The sequence below is a fragment of the Gymnodraco acuticeps genome, unplaced genomic scaffold, assembly GCF_902827175.1.
Source record: "Gymnodraco acuticeps unplaced genomic scaffold, fGymAcu1.1, whole genome shotgun sequence".
NCBI classification, from domain to species: Eukaryota; Metazoa; Chordata; class Actinopteri; order Perciformes; family Bathydraconidae; genus Gymnodraco; species Gymnodraco acuticeps.
Window position 1 is genome coordinate 1,379,137 of NW_022989843.1, and position 20,358 is coordinate 1,399,494.

The 20,358-nt window shown below is 39.6% G+C and overlaps 1 protein-coding gene across 1 annotated transcript in view; it reads right to left on the reverse strand.

Annotated features, from left to right (window-relative positions):
* Positions 1-4,180: 4,180 nt before the first annotated feature.
* tmem8b (transmembrane protein 8B) overlaps positions 4,181-20,358 on the reverse strand; it is a 49,550-nt gene continuing 33,372 nt past the window's right edge. Inside the window, exons 9-13 of the mRNA XM_034236361.1 lie at positions 15,698-15,840; positions 14,238-14,416; positions 13,386-13,532; positions 8,406-8,522; positions 4,181-5,269 (exon numbers count right to left, since the gene is read on the reverse strand). Coding sequence (XP_034092252.1) covers positions 4,934-5,269; positions 8,406-8,522; positions 13,386-13,532; positions 14,238-14,416; positions 15,698-15,840 — 922 coding nt within the window. The 3' untranslated portion in view covers positions 4,181-4,933. The remainder of the gene's footprint in view (positions 5,270-8,405; positions 8,523-13,385; positions 13,533-14,237; positions 14,417-15,697; positions 15,841-20,358) is intronic.

Here is a 20,358-nt window from a genome sequence, read left to right on the forward strand (position 1 = left end):
CTAGAGAAACTCTGGTTTGTACTTAGTAGCTCTGTCTAAAGCAAATAATTACACGTTAAAGAATCACCTGCGGGTACATAAGAAAATATAATTTAATAGAGCAGCGTAGGGAGTGCTTTGAGATGACAGTAACATGATATTGATTGGCTGCACACTGAGAGCCTGTCTGTGCTCAGACCAGCAGGTAGTGGCTGTACAGTGGGAACTGGCTGTCATAAGGGATAACTAGAAAGCAGAGTAGTTTAATAATGCTGTGTTGAGATGTATGTGCTTCCTGTGGTTTTATATAACACCCTCACCCCTTAGCAAAATAGTTTTCCAGGTTTGAAAATGTGCAGTATACTTATTTCTTTCTTCAGTTATAACTGCTTTAATCGTTGCCTGGCTTGTTCCCCCACAGTATTTAACCTGCTGCCCCGATTCCAGTAGCTGGGATAAAACTCAAGAGTCTCCACTTTCCCTTTAGTCTCTGAACTGTTATCTGTTGCAGTGAAAAGAAGAGTTTCTCTGCCTCTTCTAACTAAAAGAGCTACAGTAGCTGTAATATTTAGATGTTCATTCAGAATGTCTGACTCTTTAGGCAAATGAGGCATGTGACTGTTTCAAGCTTAATTTAGGTGTGTGATAGCATGGTAGAGAAGATGTAGGAATAGGCATGCTTTGCCCCCTGATGGATGCTTGATCACAGTAAGACAAGCTTTGATCTGTCCATTAACATTAGAAATGATTTGTTTATTTCCTGTGAAAACATTAGCCCATCCAAGACATTATTGAATAACTGGACCTAAGCTAACATCTGTTATATCATTATGGACCCGTTTTGCATCCTAGGGTACATCTGGTCCTATAAAAAGACCCCATAATTCCTGGTTGCTATGCAGTTGTGCAAAACAAACATTGGGCCAGACAACTCTCACCAGATGGACATGCAAACCATGACAGATGACCAACATGTTTAGTGGTGGACAACAGACACTTCATGTTAAATGCACCATTGAGTCTTTATTCAAATTCAAAAGCTCTGATATGAAAAGAGGCTGAAAGAGGACCCTCCATCAATGAGATCTTCAGCATTTCTTTCCTTAGACTAAATTATGCTTCTTTGTGTGTCGACCTTAGACACAAGTGTGGCACAAACAACAATACATGTTTTGCTCTAGGATGCTTGTCATGCAGTTGTGTTGACACTGAAATGGAAATACATTCTATACGGTGTACATTTGGAGGCCAAACTGTATTTTTCTGGCCGATGCATTAAGTTCATGTATAGTTCAAGTGCTTCCTCTACAGCTTTCAATAGAACTCAGTCTTTCAGACAGAACCTGAACTTTAAGCATCTATTGAAGGATTTAAAACTCACACTCGCTGAATCTTTGAAATAAAAAAACATAAAAGATAAGATTATATGTATGTACTTCATTGTGATTTCTTTTTCAGGTAAACACACAGCTACATTCAACCTATAACATAGCTCTTGCATTGTAATAAACTAAATATGTTGTTAATTTGCTAGAAAACTACTTATTGACAAAATATATATTTCCCGCCTTTCTGCTGTGTAATTGAAGGAATGTCTTAGCTTTAATATTAATTACTATGCTGTAAAGTTTTCATTGAAAACTGTGGCTAACACAGACATTTATATGCTTTAAATGAATGTGTTTAGAAGAAGCGAAGTGTTGCCATTAAAGGATTAAGTGAATTCTGAGACCCTGATTTTGATAACAAGTAATACTTGCTTAAATAACAGTGTTCAACCATCATTATGGCATTGTCGGTCAATCCACCACTTTAGTGCTGATTGAAATATCTGAAGGATATGACTGAATATATATTGAATGGATTGTAGACAAATGTTGTACACACATTTGTGTCGCCCTCAGGAAGATCCCCTGAGACATATTATTTGGTGATCCCCTGACTTTCTCTCCAGTGCCATCATCACACAAAACCTTTTATTATCCACTTTGGTTAAGAATAAACAAACTAAGCCAGAGACATTCCTATCAGGCTGAGGCCTTGTTCACACTTATAATGGGTATTTTTGTAAACAGGGTTTTCTAATTGTTCTCATAAAATCGTCACAAGGTTAATTTAAAAAAGAAACTCTGTCAAGATGAAAATCCATTGAAGTAATATCAATGCAAGTGGGCAGTTTGGGCCACACACCTTCAAAAATATGTATTGAGCCATTTCATTGGCCAATTGTATTTAGCCATTTGATTTGCCCATTTTATCAAGCTATTTTATTGGCCCATTGGATTGAGTCATGTACGAGGCAGAACACACATGGTGACATTTAGACTCTGCATATAAGCAAACAAAGTATAGGGAGCAGAGGGCAGCGCCTTGGGAGCACTATAGGGGTATGGTGCCCTTTGCAGTACCAATGAAGCAACATTCATGCTCATAAAATGCACAATACCAACCACATACCAACTTTTCTGATCATCTATATGCCTAAGTACAGCCTGAAAGAGGTGCTAGCATGGCTGAATTATTTGAAAAATTAGGTAAACCTGCAATAGGTATGAAGAAAAATACGATAAAAAGTGGCAAAAAACATATTTTTGCCAATCATATTTTAGCCCAGTGCTGTATTCGTGCTCTGTACTCGACTGGATTTACCCAAGGAAAAATATCCATGCAAATAAGGCAAGCTGAAATTGCTCTAGTGCGGTGGGTTATGGTGTGTCAGAGTAATAATCGTGTTGGAAGTATCCAAGAATCCATGAATACAAAAAAAAGCACTTATTTTATGTGTGGTGGAAGTACAAAGATACCCACTGTTTGAAATTTCAATATCTAAGACCTTGTCAATTTGGTGTAATTAGTCTCATTATCTACAGTCACAGGCATTATATTCCCACCAAGGGGTGCACACTACTTGGACTATTAAGTCTCTTATTACACACATTTCCATTCAATATAATGGCAGTGGAGGGGTGGAGAGATGCCCTGAAACACCCCTTCACAACGTTTTTTGTTGATTTGTCCTGTGTTTAATTTTGCATTTCAAGGGCACTTTGTTTTTCCTTTCAATATGAATTCCACATACAAGAATATTGTTCTTTAAATGATCTGCTAGAACAAAAAAAAAGGAAATGGAGACCATTATTTTTCTTCTTGATGAGATGAAGAGAGCTTAACATACCCATTATATTATTTAGGTTGTGTGGTAAAAAATGTATAGAAATTGTGTTTATGGTCACACAAGGTACGCTGAAGATGACTGGTTTGAGGTTTGTGCTAGACAAACATAATGTGAACAGTCCTCCAGTCTCCACCTACACTGGGTTAGAATACAATTACAGAAACATACTTCCCAAATCGAATTTCTTCAGAAGTTGAAATGTTGTTTTTTATTAAACTATCTCAACAACATTTGAATAACTTGCATGGACATTTGGTAAACACATTCATGGTCCCCAGAAGTGAATTGCAATAATGTTTGTATCCCCTTACATCCATCTGCATCATCTAGGCAAATTATAATTTTACCAATGCTCTATGACCACATCAAAAGTGTGTTTATTTGTTATCACAGATTGGGCTTTTAAGGGAGGGGGGCTTAAATGGAGGATTTCAGACAGAAGGTGAATAATCTTATGGGGAACCAGTATGGGGAAAAATCATGTGTTTTTTTATATTAAAGCATGTCAACATATTCTAATAGAAACCCAATATATGTACGAACCAGGAAATGAGGATAATATGTCCCCTTTAAGAACAGCCTCACAGACCCACTAGCACACTCTATCATGTGTGTATTGGTTTGTTGTCAAGGCCAGGTACAACCTCCAATCCTAGCTTATTAAAAATAATGAATTTGTTCATCTTCCTGATATAACTTGATAGAAAAAGAATACACACACGGATGAAAAATCCTGTGGATCTGCCAATGGATCACATCTAAACAGGCATACACGAAGAGCCATATTCCTTATATAAGACAGCGGTTTCATATCAACAGTATGCTCTGAAGCTGCCTTCATACTGCTGCTTTGTTAGAGAATTATTCATCTCTCACTCTATTCCTGGGAGGATGTTGTTGACAGCGTCTCATCTCACTGTCTGAGTACAACTGGTTTCCATTAGGGCAGGGATTGCAATATGATGTCTTTGTGGGAGATTCAACAGTTGCACTACATTTTAAAAGCTCCGAAAGCAGAAGTGATACTGAGGCAAGAAAGGAAACATTTATTGTTTATGAATGTGGTGTCACACAGGTCCTGTCAGAAAAGAACAGGGAAGTGAGGTCTTGGTTTGAGGTCTTTTAAATAATCCTCTCCTCTTTTCTTTCAACAGACAACTGAACTTTGAAACTGTTCCACATCTGCACATTCGTGTAAAAGCGATACATTGTAATTGCAAAAGACTGTCTAACATTCCACAAGACAACTAGGTTTTACATTTGTGATGCACACTGTAGTTTATATTGTTATAAAAATGTACAGAATAACATTTTTGTGTCTCAGTGCAAAAGATATATTTCAAAAGAATTCCAGAAAAGCTGTGCCCTTGATTAATGACCCCCCACTTCTCCCCTGATCTGTGCCCCCAACAGTACAATAACTGGCCTGTTCACAAGACCACCAATAAATAACCAACAGAAGCAGTTTTACAGTCACCGTCAGATAGCAGCAGTGTTTCAGCTTTGACTTTAAATACATATTCACAAACAACAGTGTGTCACTGTACCCCCACAATTCATCAGAACAACTCTAACTATAGATAATAATAATTACAGTTGTATTGATAGTAATAACCATAACAATTACAACCAAAAAAAGAAATCCAATGTGTCACATCTGCATTACAATATTTACATTGCTTTTTCAAGTTCTGTGGCTTAATTTCCGTCTGTGAATTTCCCAAGTAAAAGAAGGCAATGAAGTGTCTCTAAGCTAAAAGGCTGGGAGTGGGGAGTTTATCAGCTGGTGCAGATGCTGTTGATGGAGATGATGGCGGGGTCCACCAGACCCAGCTCCTCGTGCTCATTAACGCACAGCTGATAGCCGCAGCCTCGCCTACGCTTCAGCGGGGTCACCTTGGCGTCAGGCTTGGCGCGAGGCGGGAGGAGGAAGCCGACGCTCCCTGCGATCAGCATGTGCCAGATGCTGTGGATGTAGAAGTAGTTCTCCTCTGTCTCCACAAAGGCGTAGAGGGCCACGGCGGAGGTGGCGATCATGGTGCCCGGGAACAGGAAGAACACCCAGCGCTTCCAGGTGGGCGGGTAGCAACGCCGCCGACGGATGGTGCGCACCGTCTGACAGGTCAACACACATAAAACAATGTTTTAGGACCTGTTATTCATCCAATCTGAAGTTGCAAATGGTAATCTATTTGAGCTATGAAATTACACTGACAAAGAGCATAATAATAGAGAAGTGGAGTTGGTTGAATTTAGGTTTTCTTTTCTTTAATTGACTTTAGTTCCAATGTCAGTAACATCATGAAACTCTGTTGAACAGAGGGCTTTTCATTCTTTTTTCTTTTTCCATTTGTTCATTTCAAAGCACACCTGTCATCACATTTTAGCAAGAAGAGTCATTTCCAGGAAATAACTGCACAATGCCAAAAAACTTCAAATACTGAGATCTATTTGTTTACCCATGAACATATTTTCCCAATATATTTTCCCAATTCTTTAACTACCTGTAACAACCGCATAGAAACAGAAAGAAAATGTGTTTTTGTATTTATGATCAGAGAGCCAGTTCATTACTGATTGAAAATGGGGTTATGCTCCTCTGGGCTTTACGTTACACAGGTAAATGAGAGTATAACAAACGTGTCCACCACGAAACAGTGTCGCGTTTAAAGTAATGTATAGTAAAACTGGACATTTAAAGTGCCAGTCAACATTAGTTTGTTGAGATTTGGTCGATCTGCACAAAAAGCTAAAATTGAGTTTAAGACATTGTAAACAAATCTCCAATTCTAAAGTCCTTTCAAAGACAATTAGTACGAAACAACATCTGCTATACATTTATTTCCATAAAATGATTCGGAAACTAAGGCACCCATAAAGTTTATTGCGCACTGGTCACCATGTTTAATCTTCCTCCTTCTTTGAACACATTTCATGTCAAAACAGGTTATTGAAGTGGGAGATCACACATGGCACAGACATTAAAAAATGGAGACCAATGGGATGTGAGTGATGGACCACCAGGCAGTTTACTTTGAATGGAGGAACAGAGGGTCGGATTTTTCATAAATCTCTGCTTTATTGCCTGAAATTAGCATTCATGACTACTGCTGCAGCCTAGTACATCACAAGGATCATAATCAGCTGATAGATGCTTTCAATTGGTCATCAGCAATTGGGCGTCACAGCTTTTGCTATATTTTTTATTTATTCTTGGTACTAACTGTATACAATGTCTCAATTTGTATAAAACAGAACATTTACTCAATCTTTGCTGAACATGTAGCACAGAGAGACGTGCATCTAGTTTCTTTCTAAACAGCGTTTAGAGAATGCTTCATTATTGATTTCAGACTCTATTTTCATCGGTTCATAAACACTGATTGCTTGCATTAGATTGTTTTACCAGTAAGAATCCGGACATTGCCAAGTAAGTTGTTCATGAAAGACACAAATTATGACATGTATTCTGGCAGTAAAATTGTTCTAATTGACCATAAAATGACTTGATGATGTATGCATTTTATTTCATTGCTAATAATCTATGTTAAGCAAATTCAAGGAACTCGGTCCCTTAGAAACTGCATCATTTTTTGGTTAAAACTAAAAAATGGTCTTGTCATGTATACAAGTCAGGGACCTTGTTTAGTTTGAGTTAGGGATTTTTGGCATTGACAGATTTGAACTTCTCCCCTCCTTCTTACTGCTCATGAAGCGTCTGCAGAGCTGAGCAGCAGACGCTGGTGCCCTTCACTTGACTGATCTAATTCGGTTGTGTCTGGGAACATTCGGAATGCCAGGCTTTGCAAAAACATGACAAGTTGAAATGAAAGGGCTCTTGTAGAAAATGTGCAGCACTCAAACTGAGGGATTGAGATGCAGACTATTGAACTGTTGATAAATTATGAAGTGGTGCGTAATCAAAGCTCGAGCAAGTGTTACTTTAAACATTTGAAACAGTAGCATAACTTGCATTTTATGTTTTAAGTTGCTGTGCTTATTTAAATACTGTGGTCAGGAGGCTTGTAGGTCATCGTCGTACGTAGATAAAAACGCTGTGTTTGAGACTTTATTTTACTGCTTTCTTTTTTTCATAAAAGTATTGTTTTTGCATTTAGTCCTTTATTTGATAATTAAAGTAGCAGTAAACCAGAACATTATGTTTTACATTTGTCAAATAACATATGTCAACAAGCTCTCTACAAATATGCTAGAGCTTATAAGGAAAAAGAGCAAAATAGTTGAAGCCAATGGCTTTATGTAAACTCCAAATGCACTCACATTTGAATGATAAACTAGTGCCCTGCATGAATCCTGAAGCACTGCTGTTAATCTAAATCTAAATCATCTCTATGGTCAAATATATTGTGTCCTTAAACTGGATGATTTACATGTAGGAATTGTAACATTACTTTATCTCCCACAGTTTGTGTAGGATCCTGCAGCTCATAGAAAGATCATTCACAGTGCTACAACTCCCACACTTTATTCAGAGCAAAGCTTTCTCCAAGGAAGCCACAAACCTTGTTTTCAAACTCATGTTAGAGGGTTTGGTGTTAAAGGCTTTTTTCCAAGAACCTTGCCTGAAAGACTATTATTTTTTATCTTTTCAGTTCAGGGAGCACATTATGACTCGGAGAAGAGTCAGTGGAAGTACAAGCTGACTTATAATGAAACTACAACCCATGACTAATACCCACAGGCTGCACAACTTTTAAAGCCCCTTCCATACTAATGTAAAATAGCTTCACTGGTCAGAAACACACCGTTTTTAGCCATGCTCCAGCACTAATCTTAAATGATGTTTTAAATCCTTTTACACTTACTAGCATGAGGAACAATAGATGAACAGCGCTGACACATTTCATCTGCATGTTTCAACAAGCTTGTCTACGAATGTCAAACACACTTCATGTATTCAAATGAATCATCTGTCATCCCTTGTAGACCACACGCTGTAAGTAGTAACATTTTCTAAGAGGAAAGTCTGTCTTTACCTCGAGAAGATTAAGAAGCCTATATTTATAATTTTGTCATACAAGAGCATACTGTGTGTTACAAAGAGTAACACCTTGATTACATGCCTTTATTATTGGTATATTCCAATGAACTGGTTAAACTTGGAATGGTTCATTTTTGCAATTATACCGTTTTTAAATGCAGATGAACTCAATATGGAATAAATCAGCTTTTAGCTCTGTTGTTCTTGTCTAGTCTTCTACTATGCAGTAAATACAAGAGTAGTCCTTACCCATGCCACAGCCATGATGCCCAGGGCAAACAGGCTGGGTCCCAGCAGGTTCCACAGACCGTGACGGTCTAGCTGCAGAGCCATAGACAGAGACATCGCCCCCAGCAGATACAGCACCTTGACAAAAAACACATGGATCAATAACAGCCCTCCATAAACTCCACTGACACTGTTACTGCCTTGGTAAATAACAGGATAGTTGTGTGTTCAGGACACAACACATCAGTGGTTTTGGAGAGAGTAAAACTGTCACAAATGTAATTTCCTCCTGACATTGTATAAAAATGGCGACAAAACCTTCGAAGTCTTTTAGAAATGACTGACGGTTACTAAAACACCCGGACACGATTGTCAGTTACTAAATGTGGAACTACATCTTCTTTCTTTCTTTCTGCACCTGTGTCCTGTTTTTCGGATGCGGGTTCAACTTTTTTTAACACACCTGCTACATTCATGGAGGTCCATTGTAGCTGTAACTGTGTTGCTACAGAAAAGCTGGAATGTAGCACAAACGGGCAGGGAAAATGCCTTGTGTGTGTAAGTCAATTAGTAAGAAATGGAAAACTACAGTAAAGGAGAATTAAAATAGCTTGACATATTCAATTGTTTCTCTATTATCAACAAATAAATAAATAATAAATTACATACATTTATTTAGCGCCAAAACACACTCTAGGTACATTGGAACACAGAGAAGATAAGATAAGACAAGATAAAAAGTACTTTATTGATCCCAATTTGGGAAATGTTTGCGTTGCAGCAGCATAAAAAGACAAGGCATTGGAGAAATTAAAAGACTTGAAATAAACAATTCAAAATGTAAATGTCTCAAATAGAAGAAAACAGACAAGGAGACATAAGGCAGATGAGGCGTAGTGTGGCGTTGTCTGTGAGTGCAGGGGGATGAGTAACTAAGGTTGGAAGGCTATTTTAGACAGATGAGTTTCCAGGGTATATTTGAAGATGTCTAGAGAAGGGGCGTTATGGATTTCAGCAGGGAGGGAGTCCTAGAAGGTTTGGGCAGCAACACTGATGCACAATCCCTAAAAAGTGCGGAGACAGGAAAGGGCAATTGAAAGTATGCCAGAGTCTGAGGATCGCAGTACGTAATCCCTCCCTGAAATAACCAACACCAATCATTTGATCCTATTAATTAAAGTTAAAACATTTAGGTGCTGTTTGTGTTGTCAGAGCTTGATAAAGCGTATTCTTATGACTCAATCTCATATACAGTGTGGCATGCAGTTGATTTATCTGCAGTCCTCAACAAATGCACATGAACTCCCGTTCAATTCAAAACTGGACTTTTTGTCCTCGTAATAGCACAATATATTTGGTATCCATTGATAAAGAAAACATCCCAACCATATCCTGTAATGTTAACAGCTTCTACAAGACCAGGCTTTTCACAAATGTGTAAAAGTCAAGTTAAAAGCCTGCTATTAAGTAAGCGTGTCATCAGTGCATAAAATAACAGAGATCCGATGAAGTGTTTGCAGAACGATACACCAACTGAACTTTATTTAATGACTGAGAGCCCCAGTAATAAAAAAATAAAAAAAACACTTGCAAAAGAAGTAACTTTTTTGGTCAAGCTCACAATTTGACATAAAGCCACAGGATATGAAAGAAATAAAGTGAGAGGGAAAAAAATCAATAAACTGGGCTGCACAGCTTTGGGAGAACTTAAGCCTGTGCAGGATGCCTGAGGTCTGCTTTCTTCAGTCTGGAAGGGCACGTGAGGAGGAATTGGGGATTTTGGAGACGGAAAGGGAAGACCTGTGCTGCAGGAGAGCAGGAATAATTGGCACAGACGGAGAAGGAGAGGAGCAGCGTGGAGCAGCCCGAGGACTCTGGGCAGCACGAGTCATCAGTCATACTGCACCATGGATCAGACAGGGGCGCCATAACATGCATGTGTATTGTATGCAGGCTTGAGGTTTAGCTGTAATGAATTATTATCTGTGGCTGTGACAGACAAGCCTTCGGGAATCCTAGTACAAAGTCTATTTCTGTCTGCCACATATGTTTTCATGCTTACTTATATGCAGTAATAAAGACTGTAGTACATATGGATTACAACATGTCCAATGCCAGTGCCTCAATACATTGTGTTACAAGGACCATGCTTAGTAAAGAATAGGGCAAATAAATGTTGGGAACACTAAGATAGTGAAGAGCATATGGGAGACAGCAAGGTAAAACCTATAATACTGCGATCAAATGGGCCGCTGTTGAATGAGTCATACAGCGGCCTGGTATTAATCTCCTAATATAAGCCAATAATACACCCTCTTAATTACGAAAAGCTTTAATCTAATTTCATAGTCAATGGATACATTTATGACCTTGTCTTCACCATCTCTTCCCCATAATAAAAATAAACATGTAATAATAGCAAGACATTGTGTTTCTGTATTGTTATATGAGCTAACTTGAAAGAGAAAACAAAAAATAACATCAAAACCTAAAATGGCTGTTTTATATATCCATCACGTTTTGTCAAGATGCTCCCTCCAGCTCTGAAATCTGGAGCCATTGCAGAGGTGCCTTTAAACTGCATCATTATTTTGTTGGACCAGAGAGTGCCTTCTTTGAGAGGTACAGTAGTGGAAGGGGGAGACATAGGGGAGGACATTGCCTAATAGTACCAGGAGCTGTAGATGAACCCCTTGAAAGTCAGATTATATAGAGGTCTAGTCTATGAGAGTCTATGAGAAATAAACCTATACTTCTCACCTGATTTCCTTTCCCTTAATGTTTTTTAGTTCATCAAAGATAATGCTAACATTTTGGTAGCTTAAATATGCCTTATCCTGTGACAAGCCAATGGTTGACACAGTGACTATTTTCACTTCTTACAGTCCAAGAGGTTCAACTTTGACATAGCATAATTCCCGCAACTGTGCTTGTAAATGTATTTTTCTTGGCAACATCTTTCAGCTGTGTTTACTTCGGTTTAACCTCATGTGGTTAAAAAAGTCTGTCTTAAATGTTTTGATTGTCTGAACACTATTGTTTTATGGTTTTACGCAGATCTCAGCAATAACTTTGGTGAGGACAAGGTACCATAACAGCTCAATAAAAGAGTTCACAAACAGACAAAGATTAGATCAAAATGATATTAAACATAATTATCCTGTTTGATTTATATGATTCTGAGGCAATGACCTTCAGCAAATTAAGATAAAACAATTCTACTGAAGACAAAATGTTGTTGTTAGATATTCTGCTGACATAATTGTGATGACTTTTCAGCCTTTGGAGGTCTAAAAGTCACATACAAACAAAACACTACATGTATGAGGTGCTCCTGGGTCCTTTGCCCTCTACTGCGGTCATGGACATAAACAAACAAATCAACACGCACATACACAGACAACAAACACGCACACGCACACACACACACGCACACACACACACACACACACACACACACACACACACACACACATACCATGTATACATCACTTCAGGGGACATTACATTGACTTACATGCATTTCCTGGAGACTTATCCTAACCTTAACCATAACCAACACATGCCTAACCCTAACCCTAACCCTAACCCTAATCCTAAACCTAACCAAGTCTTCACCCTAAAATTAATTATTCCCCTCATGGGGACCTCCAATTTGTCCCCATAAGGGAGGCGAGTCCCCACACGTGACTATGTAAACAGATTTAGGTCCCCACAAGTATAGTAATGCTAGACCACACACACACACACACACACACACACACACACACACACACACACACACACACACACACACACACACACACACACACAGTCTCCATCTATTACACAAACACACAACTCCACTTGCCAGTCCTGACATGTGCGATTTGATTAGTGACTGCAGTGCTCAGCAAAAAATGAAAACTCTAGAGGACAGCAGATGTTTGTATACTCTCCCTCCCTCCCACTACTCCGCCCCCTCTACCCCTCCCTCTGTCTCATTTATGGACAGAGGGAGGGGTAGACACACACACACACACACACACACACACACACACACACACACTCACACACACACACACACACACACACACACACACACACACACACACACACACACACACACACACACACACACACACACACACACACACACACACACACACACACACACACACTTTCCCTGAGACTGCTCCATCTTGGTGGGCAGCCAGGGAGCGACATAGGGAGAAGGTGCACCTGTTAGTGTTTACTGTTATCCACCGCAATATGTCAACAACCGGAGAATTTAGCACTAGGCATTGCTGATTCTAACACATTGATCTTCTGATTAATAACTACACATTTGGGCATATGTGGTACTCATTTATATTTTCTCCTTCACAGCTCTACTTGTGCATCCTCTAATCCCTGTTTATTTCATCGTTTTCAAGTTGTCGACCGCTAATGTTGACCTCTCAGTCTCGGTGCTGTCATAATAAACGCATGACAGTGGACAGGCATGGTCTATTGATGTCTAATTATTGATGTCTGCACAAGCAAATCTAACCAGTCTTGAGTTTCTGTTTAGAAAGGATATAACTCTGTTTAGAGACACAATCTGGGTTTTTTGTGGGGGGACACTTTAATGACCTCATCCACTTGAATTCTGGGCATGTTATGTAGTGAACTCAACTGCCTTGGAAACAAAAGTGGCCATTAGTTGGAATATTAGGTAAGAATACAGCTCCATTAAAATAGTGAAACTGAATGGTTGACTTTAATTAAATGTATTATGTCAACAGATTAAACATAACTGTATTAAGTTATCAGAATCAGATATCAGTAGTATATATCAGTTAGTTGAAAGCAATAATATTATATAAGTTGAACCTAATTGTTTTTTTTAAACTTCATATTATTGCTTTTTAACTAACCTTATACAGTTATGTGAAATCTGTTGACATAATACATTTAATTATAGTCAAAATGTCACTTGACTTCCCTTTAAGTATAATGAGATCTACAGTAGGTGCCTACCTGTTTGATGATGGACTTTAGCCTGGCCATCGCAATGACAGTGACCCACACTGACATCAGCGAGCCGAGGAAGTCACAGAACTGCAGCACGTCGTACTCCATGATGCAGAAGACCACAATACCCGGCTGATCACACGCATGGTAGAACTGTCAGAGGAGAGGGAGAAGGCAGTGAGCGGTATTACACACAAGAAGATGTGACAGATACATCAGGAATTGGATTAGTAAAGTTATTTATTATGAAATGATTCCATAACAAGAGCTGACATGTACATCATTGTATGAAGAGCTGAATGCTATGCTCTGGTTGTTGCCTTCGCTAGACTATCTTCATGTGGTGAGCCTTTTTTATTTGGCCTTGATTTAGATCTAAAATTGTTATTTTAACCACCACTGTCACATGCTGATAACTTTCTGGGAACACGTGAATTTGTGTTTGTAAATGCTTTAATAGTTTCTAAAAATATATATACAACTCTTGTTTCTTTAACAAAGTGATAGTAAATTACTGTCTTTCTTAACTTGTATTTTCAACCAAAACATTTCAAGCAGGCGTCTGGTTGGTATGAATGAAGCCAAACAAATATGTTGCATACATTATCTATCCTCACTAAACATGTACAAAGCATATACCGGTTTGTTATATTTTAAAATGTCTAATGTTTGCAGCCATGTGTTGTAGTTTGCAGTCTACTGACAGATATCAAGATTAGTTTTTCCATGCAAAGTAAACCAATAATGCATCTTTCCTACTGTTTGTGCTATTATCAGACCCAAACATCTTTTTAGGTCTACTTTGTTATTATTAGTGGATGGAACATGTGCCACTGTGTTTGTGTGACAGTCACTCACAGTGGAAAAGAACATGGTGAAGATGTAGACTGAAGCCTCCAGCAGGTAGTGGCTCCGGATGGCGATGGCCACCGGCGGGACAAACATCAGGTTACTGAGGCAGAGCAGCAGGGTGGAGAGGAGCTGGAAGCTGTAGGAGTAAGCCTCCGAGTTGTCTGTGCATCCCCAGCCCTCCCAACCTAACACACAGACACACAGTCAGTACTACACTGTATGATGATCTGAGAAACTAGACATCTAAGAGAGAAGAAAGCTTTTGTGTTCCCAGGCTTTTTAAGGTTGGAAAAGAGAAACTTGAGTTAAAATGGTTTCTGACTTCCCAAAAACTGTGAATAGACTTTAAGAAAGTTGTCTTGAAGCTTTAACCCTTTAGAATTTTAAGTATTTAAAAATGTATCTCTTGACAAGATGAATGCTCCATGGGCCCTTATAAAAAAAGAAATTTCTGTGAAAAACAATCAAAACAGATAAATGAGAGGTTGTTTATTTTCTAACCAAGTCTCCTGGTGTGAACTCATCTAGAGAAAAAACACCCCTGCTCTGCTTCTTTAATTCAATCTTCAAAAATGGCTGGATTAGATACGACAGTGTGAATTAAATATTTGTGAGCACTGTTGAACGGAGAGTTTGCAGTGTGAGACGGGGCAAGGGCAAGTGCTGAATGCAAAGCGCCTGCCAGGAAGCAGTCACACATATGAAGTATGACAATGAATTGAACTGAAGAGAAAGCAGCTCTGATAAAAGAACATCAAAGGCAGGATTTTTTAAAAAGCCCCAGAGGATGCGCTTTGTTTAGTTTCATAAGCTCAGCTTTTATTGAAATGCTGTTCGTAATTAAGAGGGTGTATTATTGGCTTATATTAGAAGATTAATACCTGGCCGCTGAATGACTCATTCAACAGCGGCACTTTGATCGCAGTATTGCTAGGTCAATTCTGAAAAGATACCTGTCCCATTTAACTTTGCTGTCTCCCATTCACTTGTCACACTGCATGATGTATGTTCAAACTAATTAAAAAATATTTGCAGCAGTGATGACCTAATTCCCTTACATAAAGTAATATCTTATCTTGTATGCAAAAAAGCTTTTGACTGGTGAAAATCACTTTCACTTATTTATTCATGGTCACGCTTTTTGCTGATAATTAATTAGTGATTAATAATTAAAGACAACGTAGTACACCAAATGTGTACAACTATTCATCGACTTCTATCAAACAACTTGCTATGCTTTGTTGGTAACCGGCTTCCATAACTGGGCAGTAAATGCAAATAGAATTTCAAAAAGCGTACATTGAAATAGAATCAAAGATGACATAAATAGACCACCTAATCTGAATTCAGTGCACATTCAAAGTGTGCACTGAATCAAATCAGCAGAGAAGGAGAAAACAAGCTCTCCATGTGAGCCTGAAGAATACACTGAACATGATTTACAGATTTTATAGGGAAGTTCTTACCTGCTTTGCATTCACAGGCAGCATAAAGATAGTTGTTTGTGCGTAGAAGCTTGCACTGTCCATACGTCCCACAGTCATTGATGCATGGAGTCAGGTATGCGCGCATATACACCTCAGCGGTGACATTGGGGCATGCTTCAAATCTGAAAAAGTCAGAGACAGACTGAAAGTTAGTTGGAGGTGAAGAAGACGAATATCACTGCAGCACCACAGGGGAATATACGTACCGTTTTTTATCAGTGTGAAGGTAGAAAGGTGCTACTGTTTCGCTTTTAAAAGGATTTCAAATGACATATTCTGCTCTCAAGATAATAATAATAATAATAATAATAATAATAGATTTAATTTGTTAGCGCTTTTACAGGTGCTCAAAGACGCTTTACAGATATAGTGAAGGGAAAAGGAAGGAACAACAAATAAATATATAGTTAAAGTTAAAGTTAAAGTCAAATAATACAAAACAATCACACATTAAAAGCCAGATTGAAGAGGTGAGTTTTTGTGAGTTTTTTGAAGGTGGTGAGGTCAGTGCAGTCTCTGATGGGTTGGGGGAGTGAGTTCCAGAGGGAGGGGGCAGCGACGGAGAAGGCTCTGTCCCCCCAGGTCCGTTGATTGGTGCGGGTGGGGATGGATAGGAGGTTGGCTTCTGATGAGCGGAGGCAGCGGGAAGGGGCGTGGTGGTGCAGCAGGTCTGTGAGGTAGGGGGGGGGGGGCTGATTGTTGAGGGCTTTGTGAGTAATGAGGAGGACTTTGAAGTTGATTCTTTGACGGACGGGGAGCCAGTGGAGGTTCTGGACGATGGGAGTGATGTGGTCTCGGGAACGGGTGTGGGTGAGGAGGCGGGCAGCAGAGTTCTGGATATGTTGGAGTTTATTGATTAGGTTGGATGGTATGCCGTAGAGCAGAGGTGCCCAGTACGTCGACCGCGGGGGCAATGCTGGTAGATCGCGAGTCATTCATAAAAAAAAAAATCCTGTTCCGTTAAAATAGACAAAACAGGTTTTGATCCCTCCTCCCTACCACTTAATTCAGGAGTTTACTTGATTGACAGAAAAAGCGACCTATCGCTTTCCAGTCTGTTAACCCAGAATGCAAAGCGATACAAAATCAGTCAAGTGCCGGGAAAACTCAAATTAAGTTAAAGAGACAAACAAGAGACAAACAACAAAATGAGTGCGGGACCGAGCAAAAAGCTAAAGACAAACCACTTCCACCCAGAATGGGAGGAAGAATATTTGTTTGTGATGTCACATTGAAAGGTTATTTGCCTTATTTGTAAAGCAAGCGTCGCTCTGCCAAAGAAAGGTAACGTGGAGAGGCATTATCGGAGTGTTCACAAGGCTGACAGCGACTTCCCTGCGAGTTGAGAAAGAGAAAGGTCATGTATTATTGCTACACAAATATTATCTCGCAATCTTAGTGTCGCCAACTCGTTTCTAACATGCAAAAAGACAAACAAATGTCGGTGTATTTTCGATCTTTCCAATCGAGACGAGATCTCTCTCTCTCCCGTCTGTGCGCGAGGGGGCGGGGCAGTTTACACACACGCGGCTGCTACAAGCAGCAACACACGGAGGAGATGGCGGAGAGAAGCGCTCCAAGGTGTGGTTAAATGTTACCCGTCTTGAGGTGGACAATGCTCCTTGCCAAGAGAGTTCAGCATGTGAGGGCGGTAACACGAGCAATGTGTCTAAACATTTAGCAAAAGTGCACCACATCCAGACGGAGGAATGCACCGGGTTCCACTGTCTTTCTAGCAGCTCTGTAGCTCCATCCACGAGTAACGTTTCCACGTCAGGTGTTATGTATGCTAGCAGCAACACACGCAGTTAACTCAATGATTCAAACATGGGTTAATGATTATAGGAAACTGAGTTACTCTTTATTTTGTTAAAGTTTCAGCTATTCTGTTCACAGTTCTGTCATCAGATTGTTTAATACGATTTGTTAAAACATTGTTGTTTCTTTTGATGTGAAATATTATTTATTTAATTTAAATAAAAAGCAATGTTAGTTTTGTTCACAATTTGTTAATTTAATAATATATGTATTTTTGAATCAAGTATTCATCTTTATTGTCTTCATTGTTAGTTTCCACATGCCTAAAACAACCTCAAGCTAAATCTAAAAGTTGATGGCTAAACAAGAGGGTTTGAGAAATTGTGCAAGGCATACAGTAATAGTCCGAATAGTCGATTAGTCGTTTCATTAATCGATAGATTAATCGATTATCAAATTAGTCGTTTGTTGCAGCCCTATTATCCCATGTATAAATAAAACGTGTTATTCAGCAACCCTTGCAATTTGGGATTTTATTTTTGGTTGGTAGACCTCTGTGAGCTGGTCATTTCAAAAGTAGCTCACCAGCCCAAAAAGTGTGGGCACCCCTGCCGTAGAGGATGCTATTGCAGTAGTCGAGTCGTGAAGTGATGAATGCATGAATCAGGGTTTCAGCAGCAGAGGAGGAGAGGGATGGGCGGAGACGGGCAATGTTTTTGAGGTGGAAAAAGGCGGTCCTGGTGATGTGATTGATGTGGTGGTTGAATTTGAGCTGACTGTCGAAGATGACTCCGAGGTTGTGGATGGGGGGGGGTTGGAGATAGTTTGTTTGCATCCATGCTTTTATTTCTGAGAGACAGTTGGTGAGAGTGGAGTGTGTTGTGGGGGTGATGGTTTTTGTTGAGATATAAAGTTGGATGTCATCGGCGTAGCAGTGAAATTGAAGGTTGTGGCGACTAATTATTTTGTCAAGAGGGAGCATGTAGAGGATGAAGAGGAGGAGGCCAAGCACCGAACCCTGGGGGACGCCTTGGGACAGAGGAGCAGTGGAGGAGGTGCAGTTGTTGATGTTGATAAACTGATGTCTGTCGGTGAGTTAGGATTTCAGCCAGGAGAGTGCAGTGTCGGTGATGTTGAGTGATGATTCGAGGAGGGACAGCAGGATGGCGTGGTTGATGGTGTCGAATGCTGCGGTGAGGTCGAGGAGGATGAGGATGTTAAGGTTGCCGGAGTCAGAGGAGAGGAGGAGGTCGTTTGTGATTTTGAGAAGAGCTGTTTCTGTGCTGTGTTTTAATCGGAAACCGGATTGAAATGGCTCAAAGAGATCATTGGAGCTGAGAAGATAGCCTTTCTTATTTGTGGTCAGTTGATGTGGCCAAGCTAGAGGCATGGAACTGGAGATGGCAATGTCAGTCTGTCCTTCACGATTGAATGGATATCCATGAAATGTCCATGCTGTTCCCCAAATGATGAATCCTCATGACTTTGGAGACCCCTTGACTTTTCCTCTAATGTCACCATGAGGTTCACAGTTGTGGTTTAGAGTGAGATGTCTCAACAACGATTGGAAATACTGCCAATAAATGTGGTTATAACATCATATACCTATCAGGATGAATGCTAACAATTGTAGTAGCCATGGCATGATTTAGAAATGTCCAGATATTCAAGATTTACAATGTTATCCTGATCATCTTTGATACAGCCACATATTTCATTCAGCTATCGTGTTCACGCTCACGCAAATCACACACACAGAGTCTTCAGCTTGTAAGCCATCTTCACTCACACCTACGCTGTCATTGGAGGCAGTCGCAATTTCTACAGGCTCACACTTACCTGTTAGCATCTGGCATCTGTTAGCATCTAGCAGCATCTAGCAGCATCTAGCAGCATCTAGCTCTCCTGCTTACAAACTTTTAGCCATCCCTGCTTATTAGGGGTGTAACGGTTCACAAACATTTCGGTTCGGTACGTACCTCGGTTTTTTGGTCACGGTTCGGTTCGGTACGTTTTCGGTACAGCAGAATTTTTTTTCACAAAATAAAACATATATATATATATTTTTTTATTATTATTAAACTGTGAATAATGTATTCACGCAAATAAATACAAAATATAATAAAATAAACATTAAGGTGCAGCATTTCGATGAACTGAAATAATCTGTATTTGAACTTTAATGTAGGCTACTAGTACTCACAAAACATAAACTATTAGTTTTGGGTTTTTTATTTTTTATTAAACTGTGAATCTTCACTAAAAAAAATATAAAATAAAATAAACATTAAGGTGCAGCTTTTCGATTCACTGAAATAATCTGTATTTGAACTGTACTGCACTAGTACCTAAGCAGCCAGGTTGACATTAGGACTTGCTTGTCATTGTATTTTCATGTTTTTTTAAAGAAAAATGAACTTGTCCACATTGCTTGCCGAAAGGGCAGATCTGCTGGCACTAACAATGTCTCCTGCTGTGGAGAACACCCTCTCGCTAGGGACAGAGGTAGCCGATACAGCCAGGTAGCGCTTTGCTAACATGGCAACATAAGGATATTTGGTGTTTGTAACAGCTTTGGCTCGGTCTGAACTCTCTGCGAGTGGTGGAGGCTTACATGCTAGCGGGAGTTGGGTTTGCACTTCAGTCTTTTTTTCTTTTGGTACCGGTGATATTCACGTTCGGGTGATGCCTTTTCAAGAGTGTGCTAGCTTGATGTATTGCCAGCCGCGTAACCAATTTTAGTTGAACAATGCCGACAAACAGCTTTGGTTCGGTCCACCTGTCTTTGTCCTTCATCCTTGTACGTAACTGCGAAACCAAAATGTTCTCAAACCGGAGACTTCAATGATGCTGGAGGATTTTCGAGCTCAACTTTATCTGCG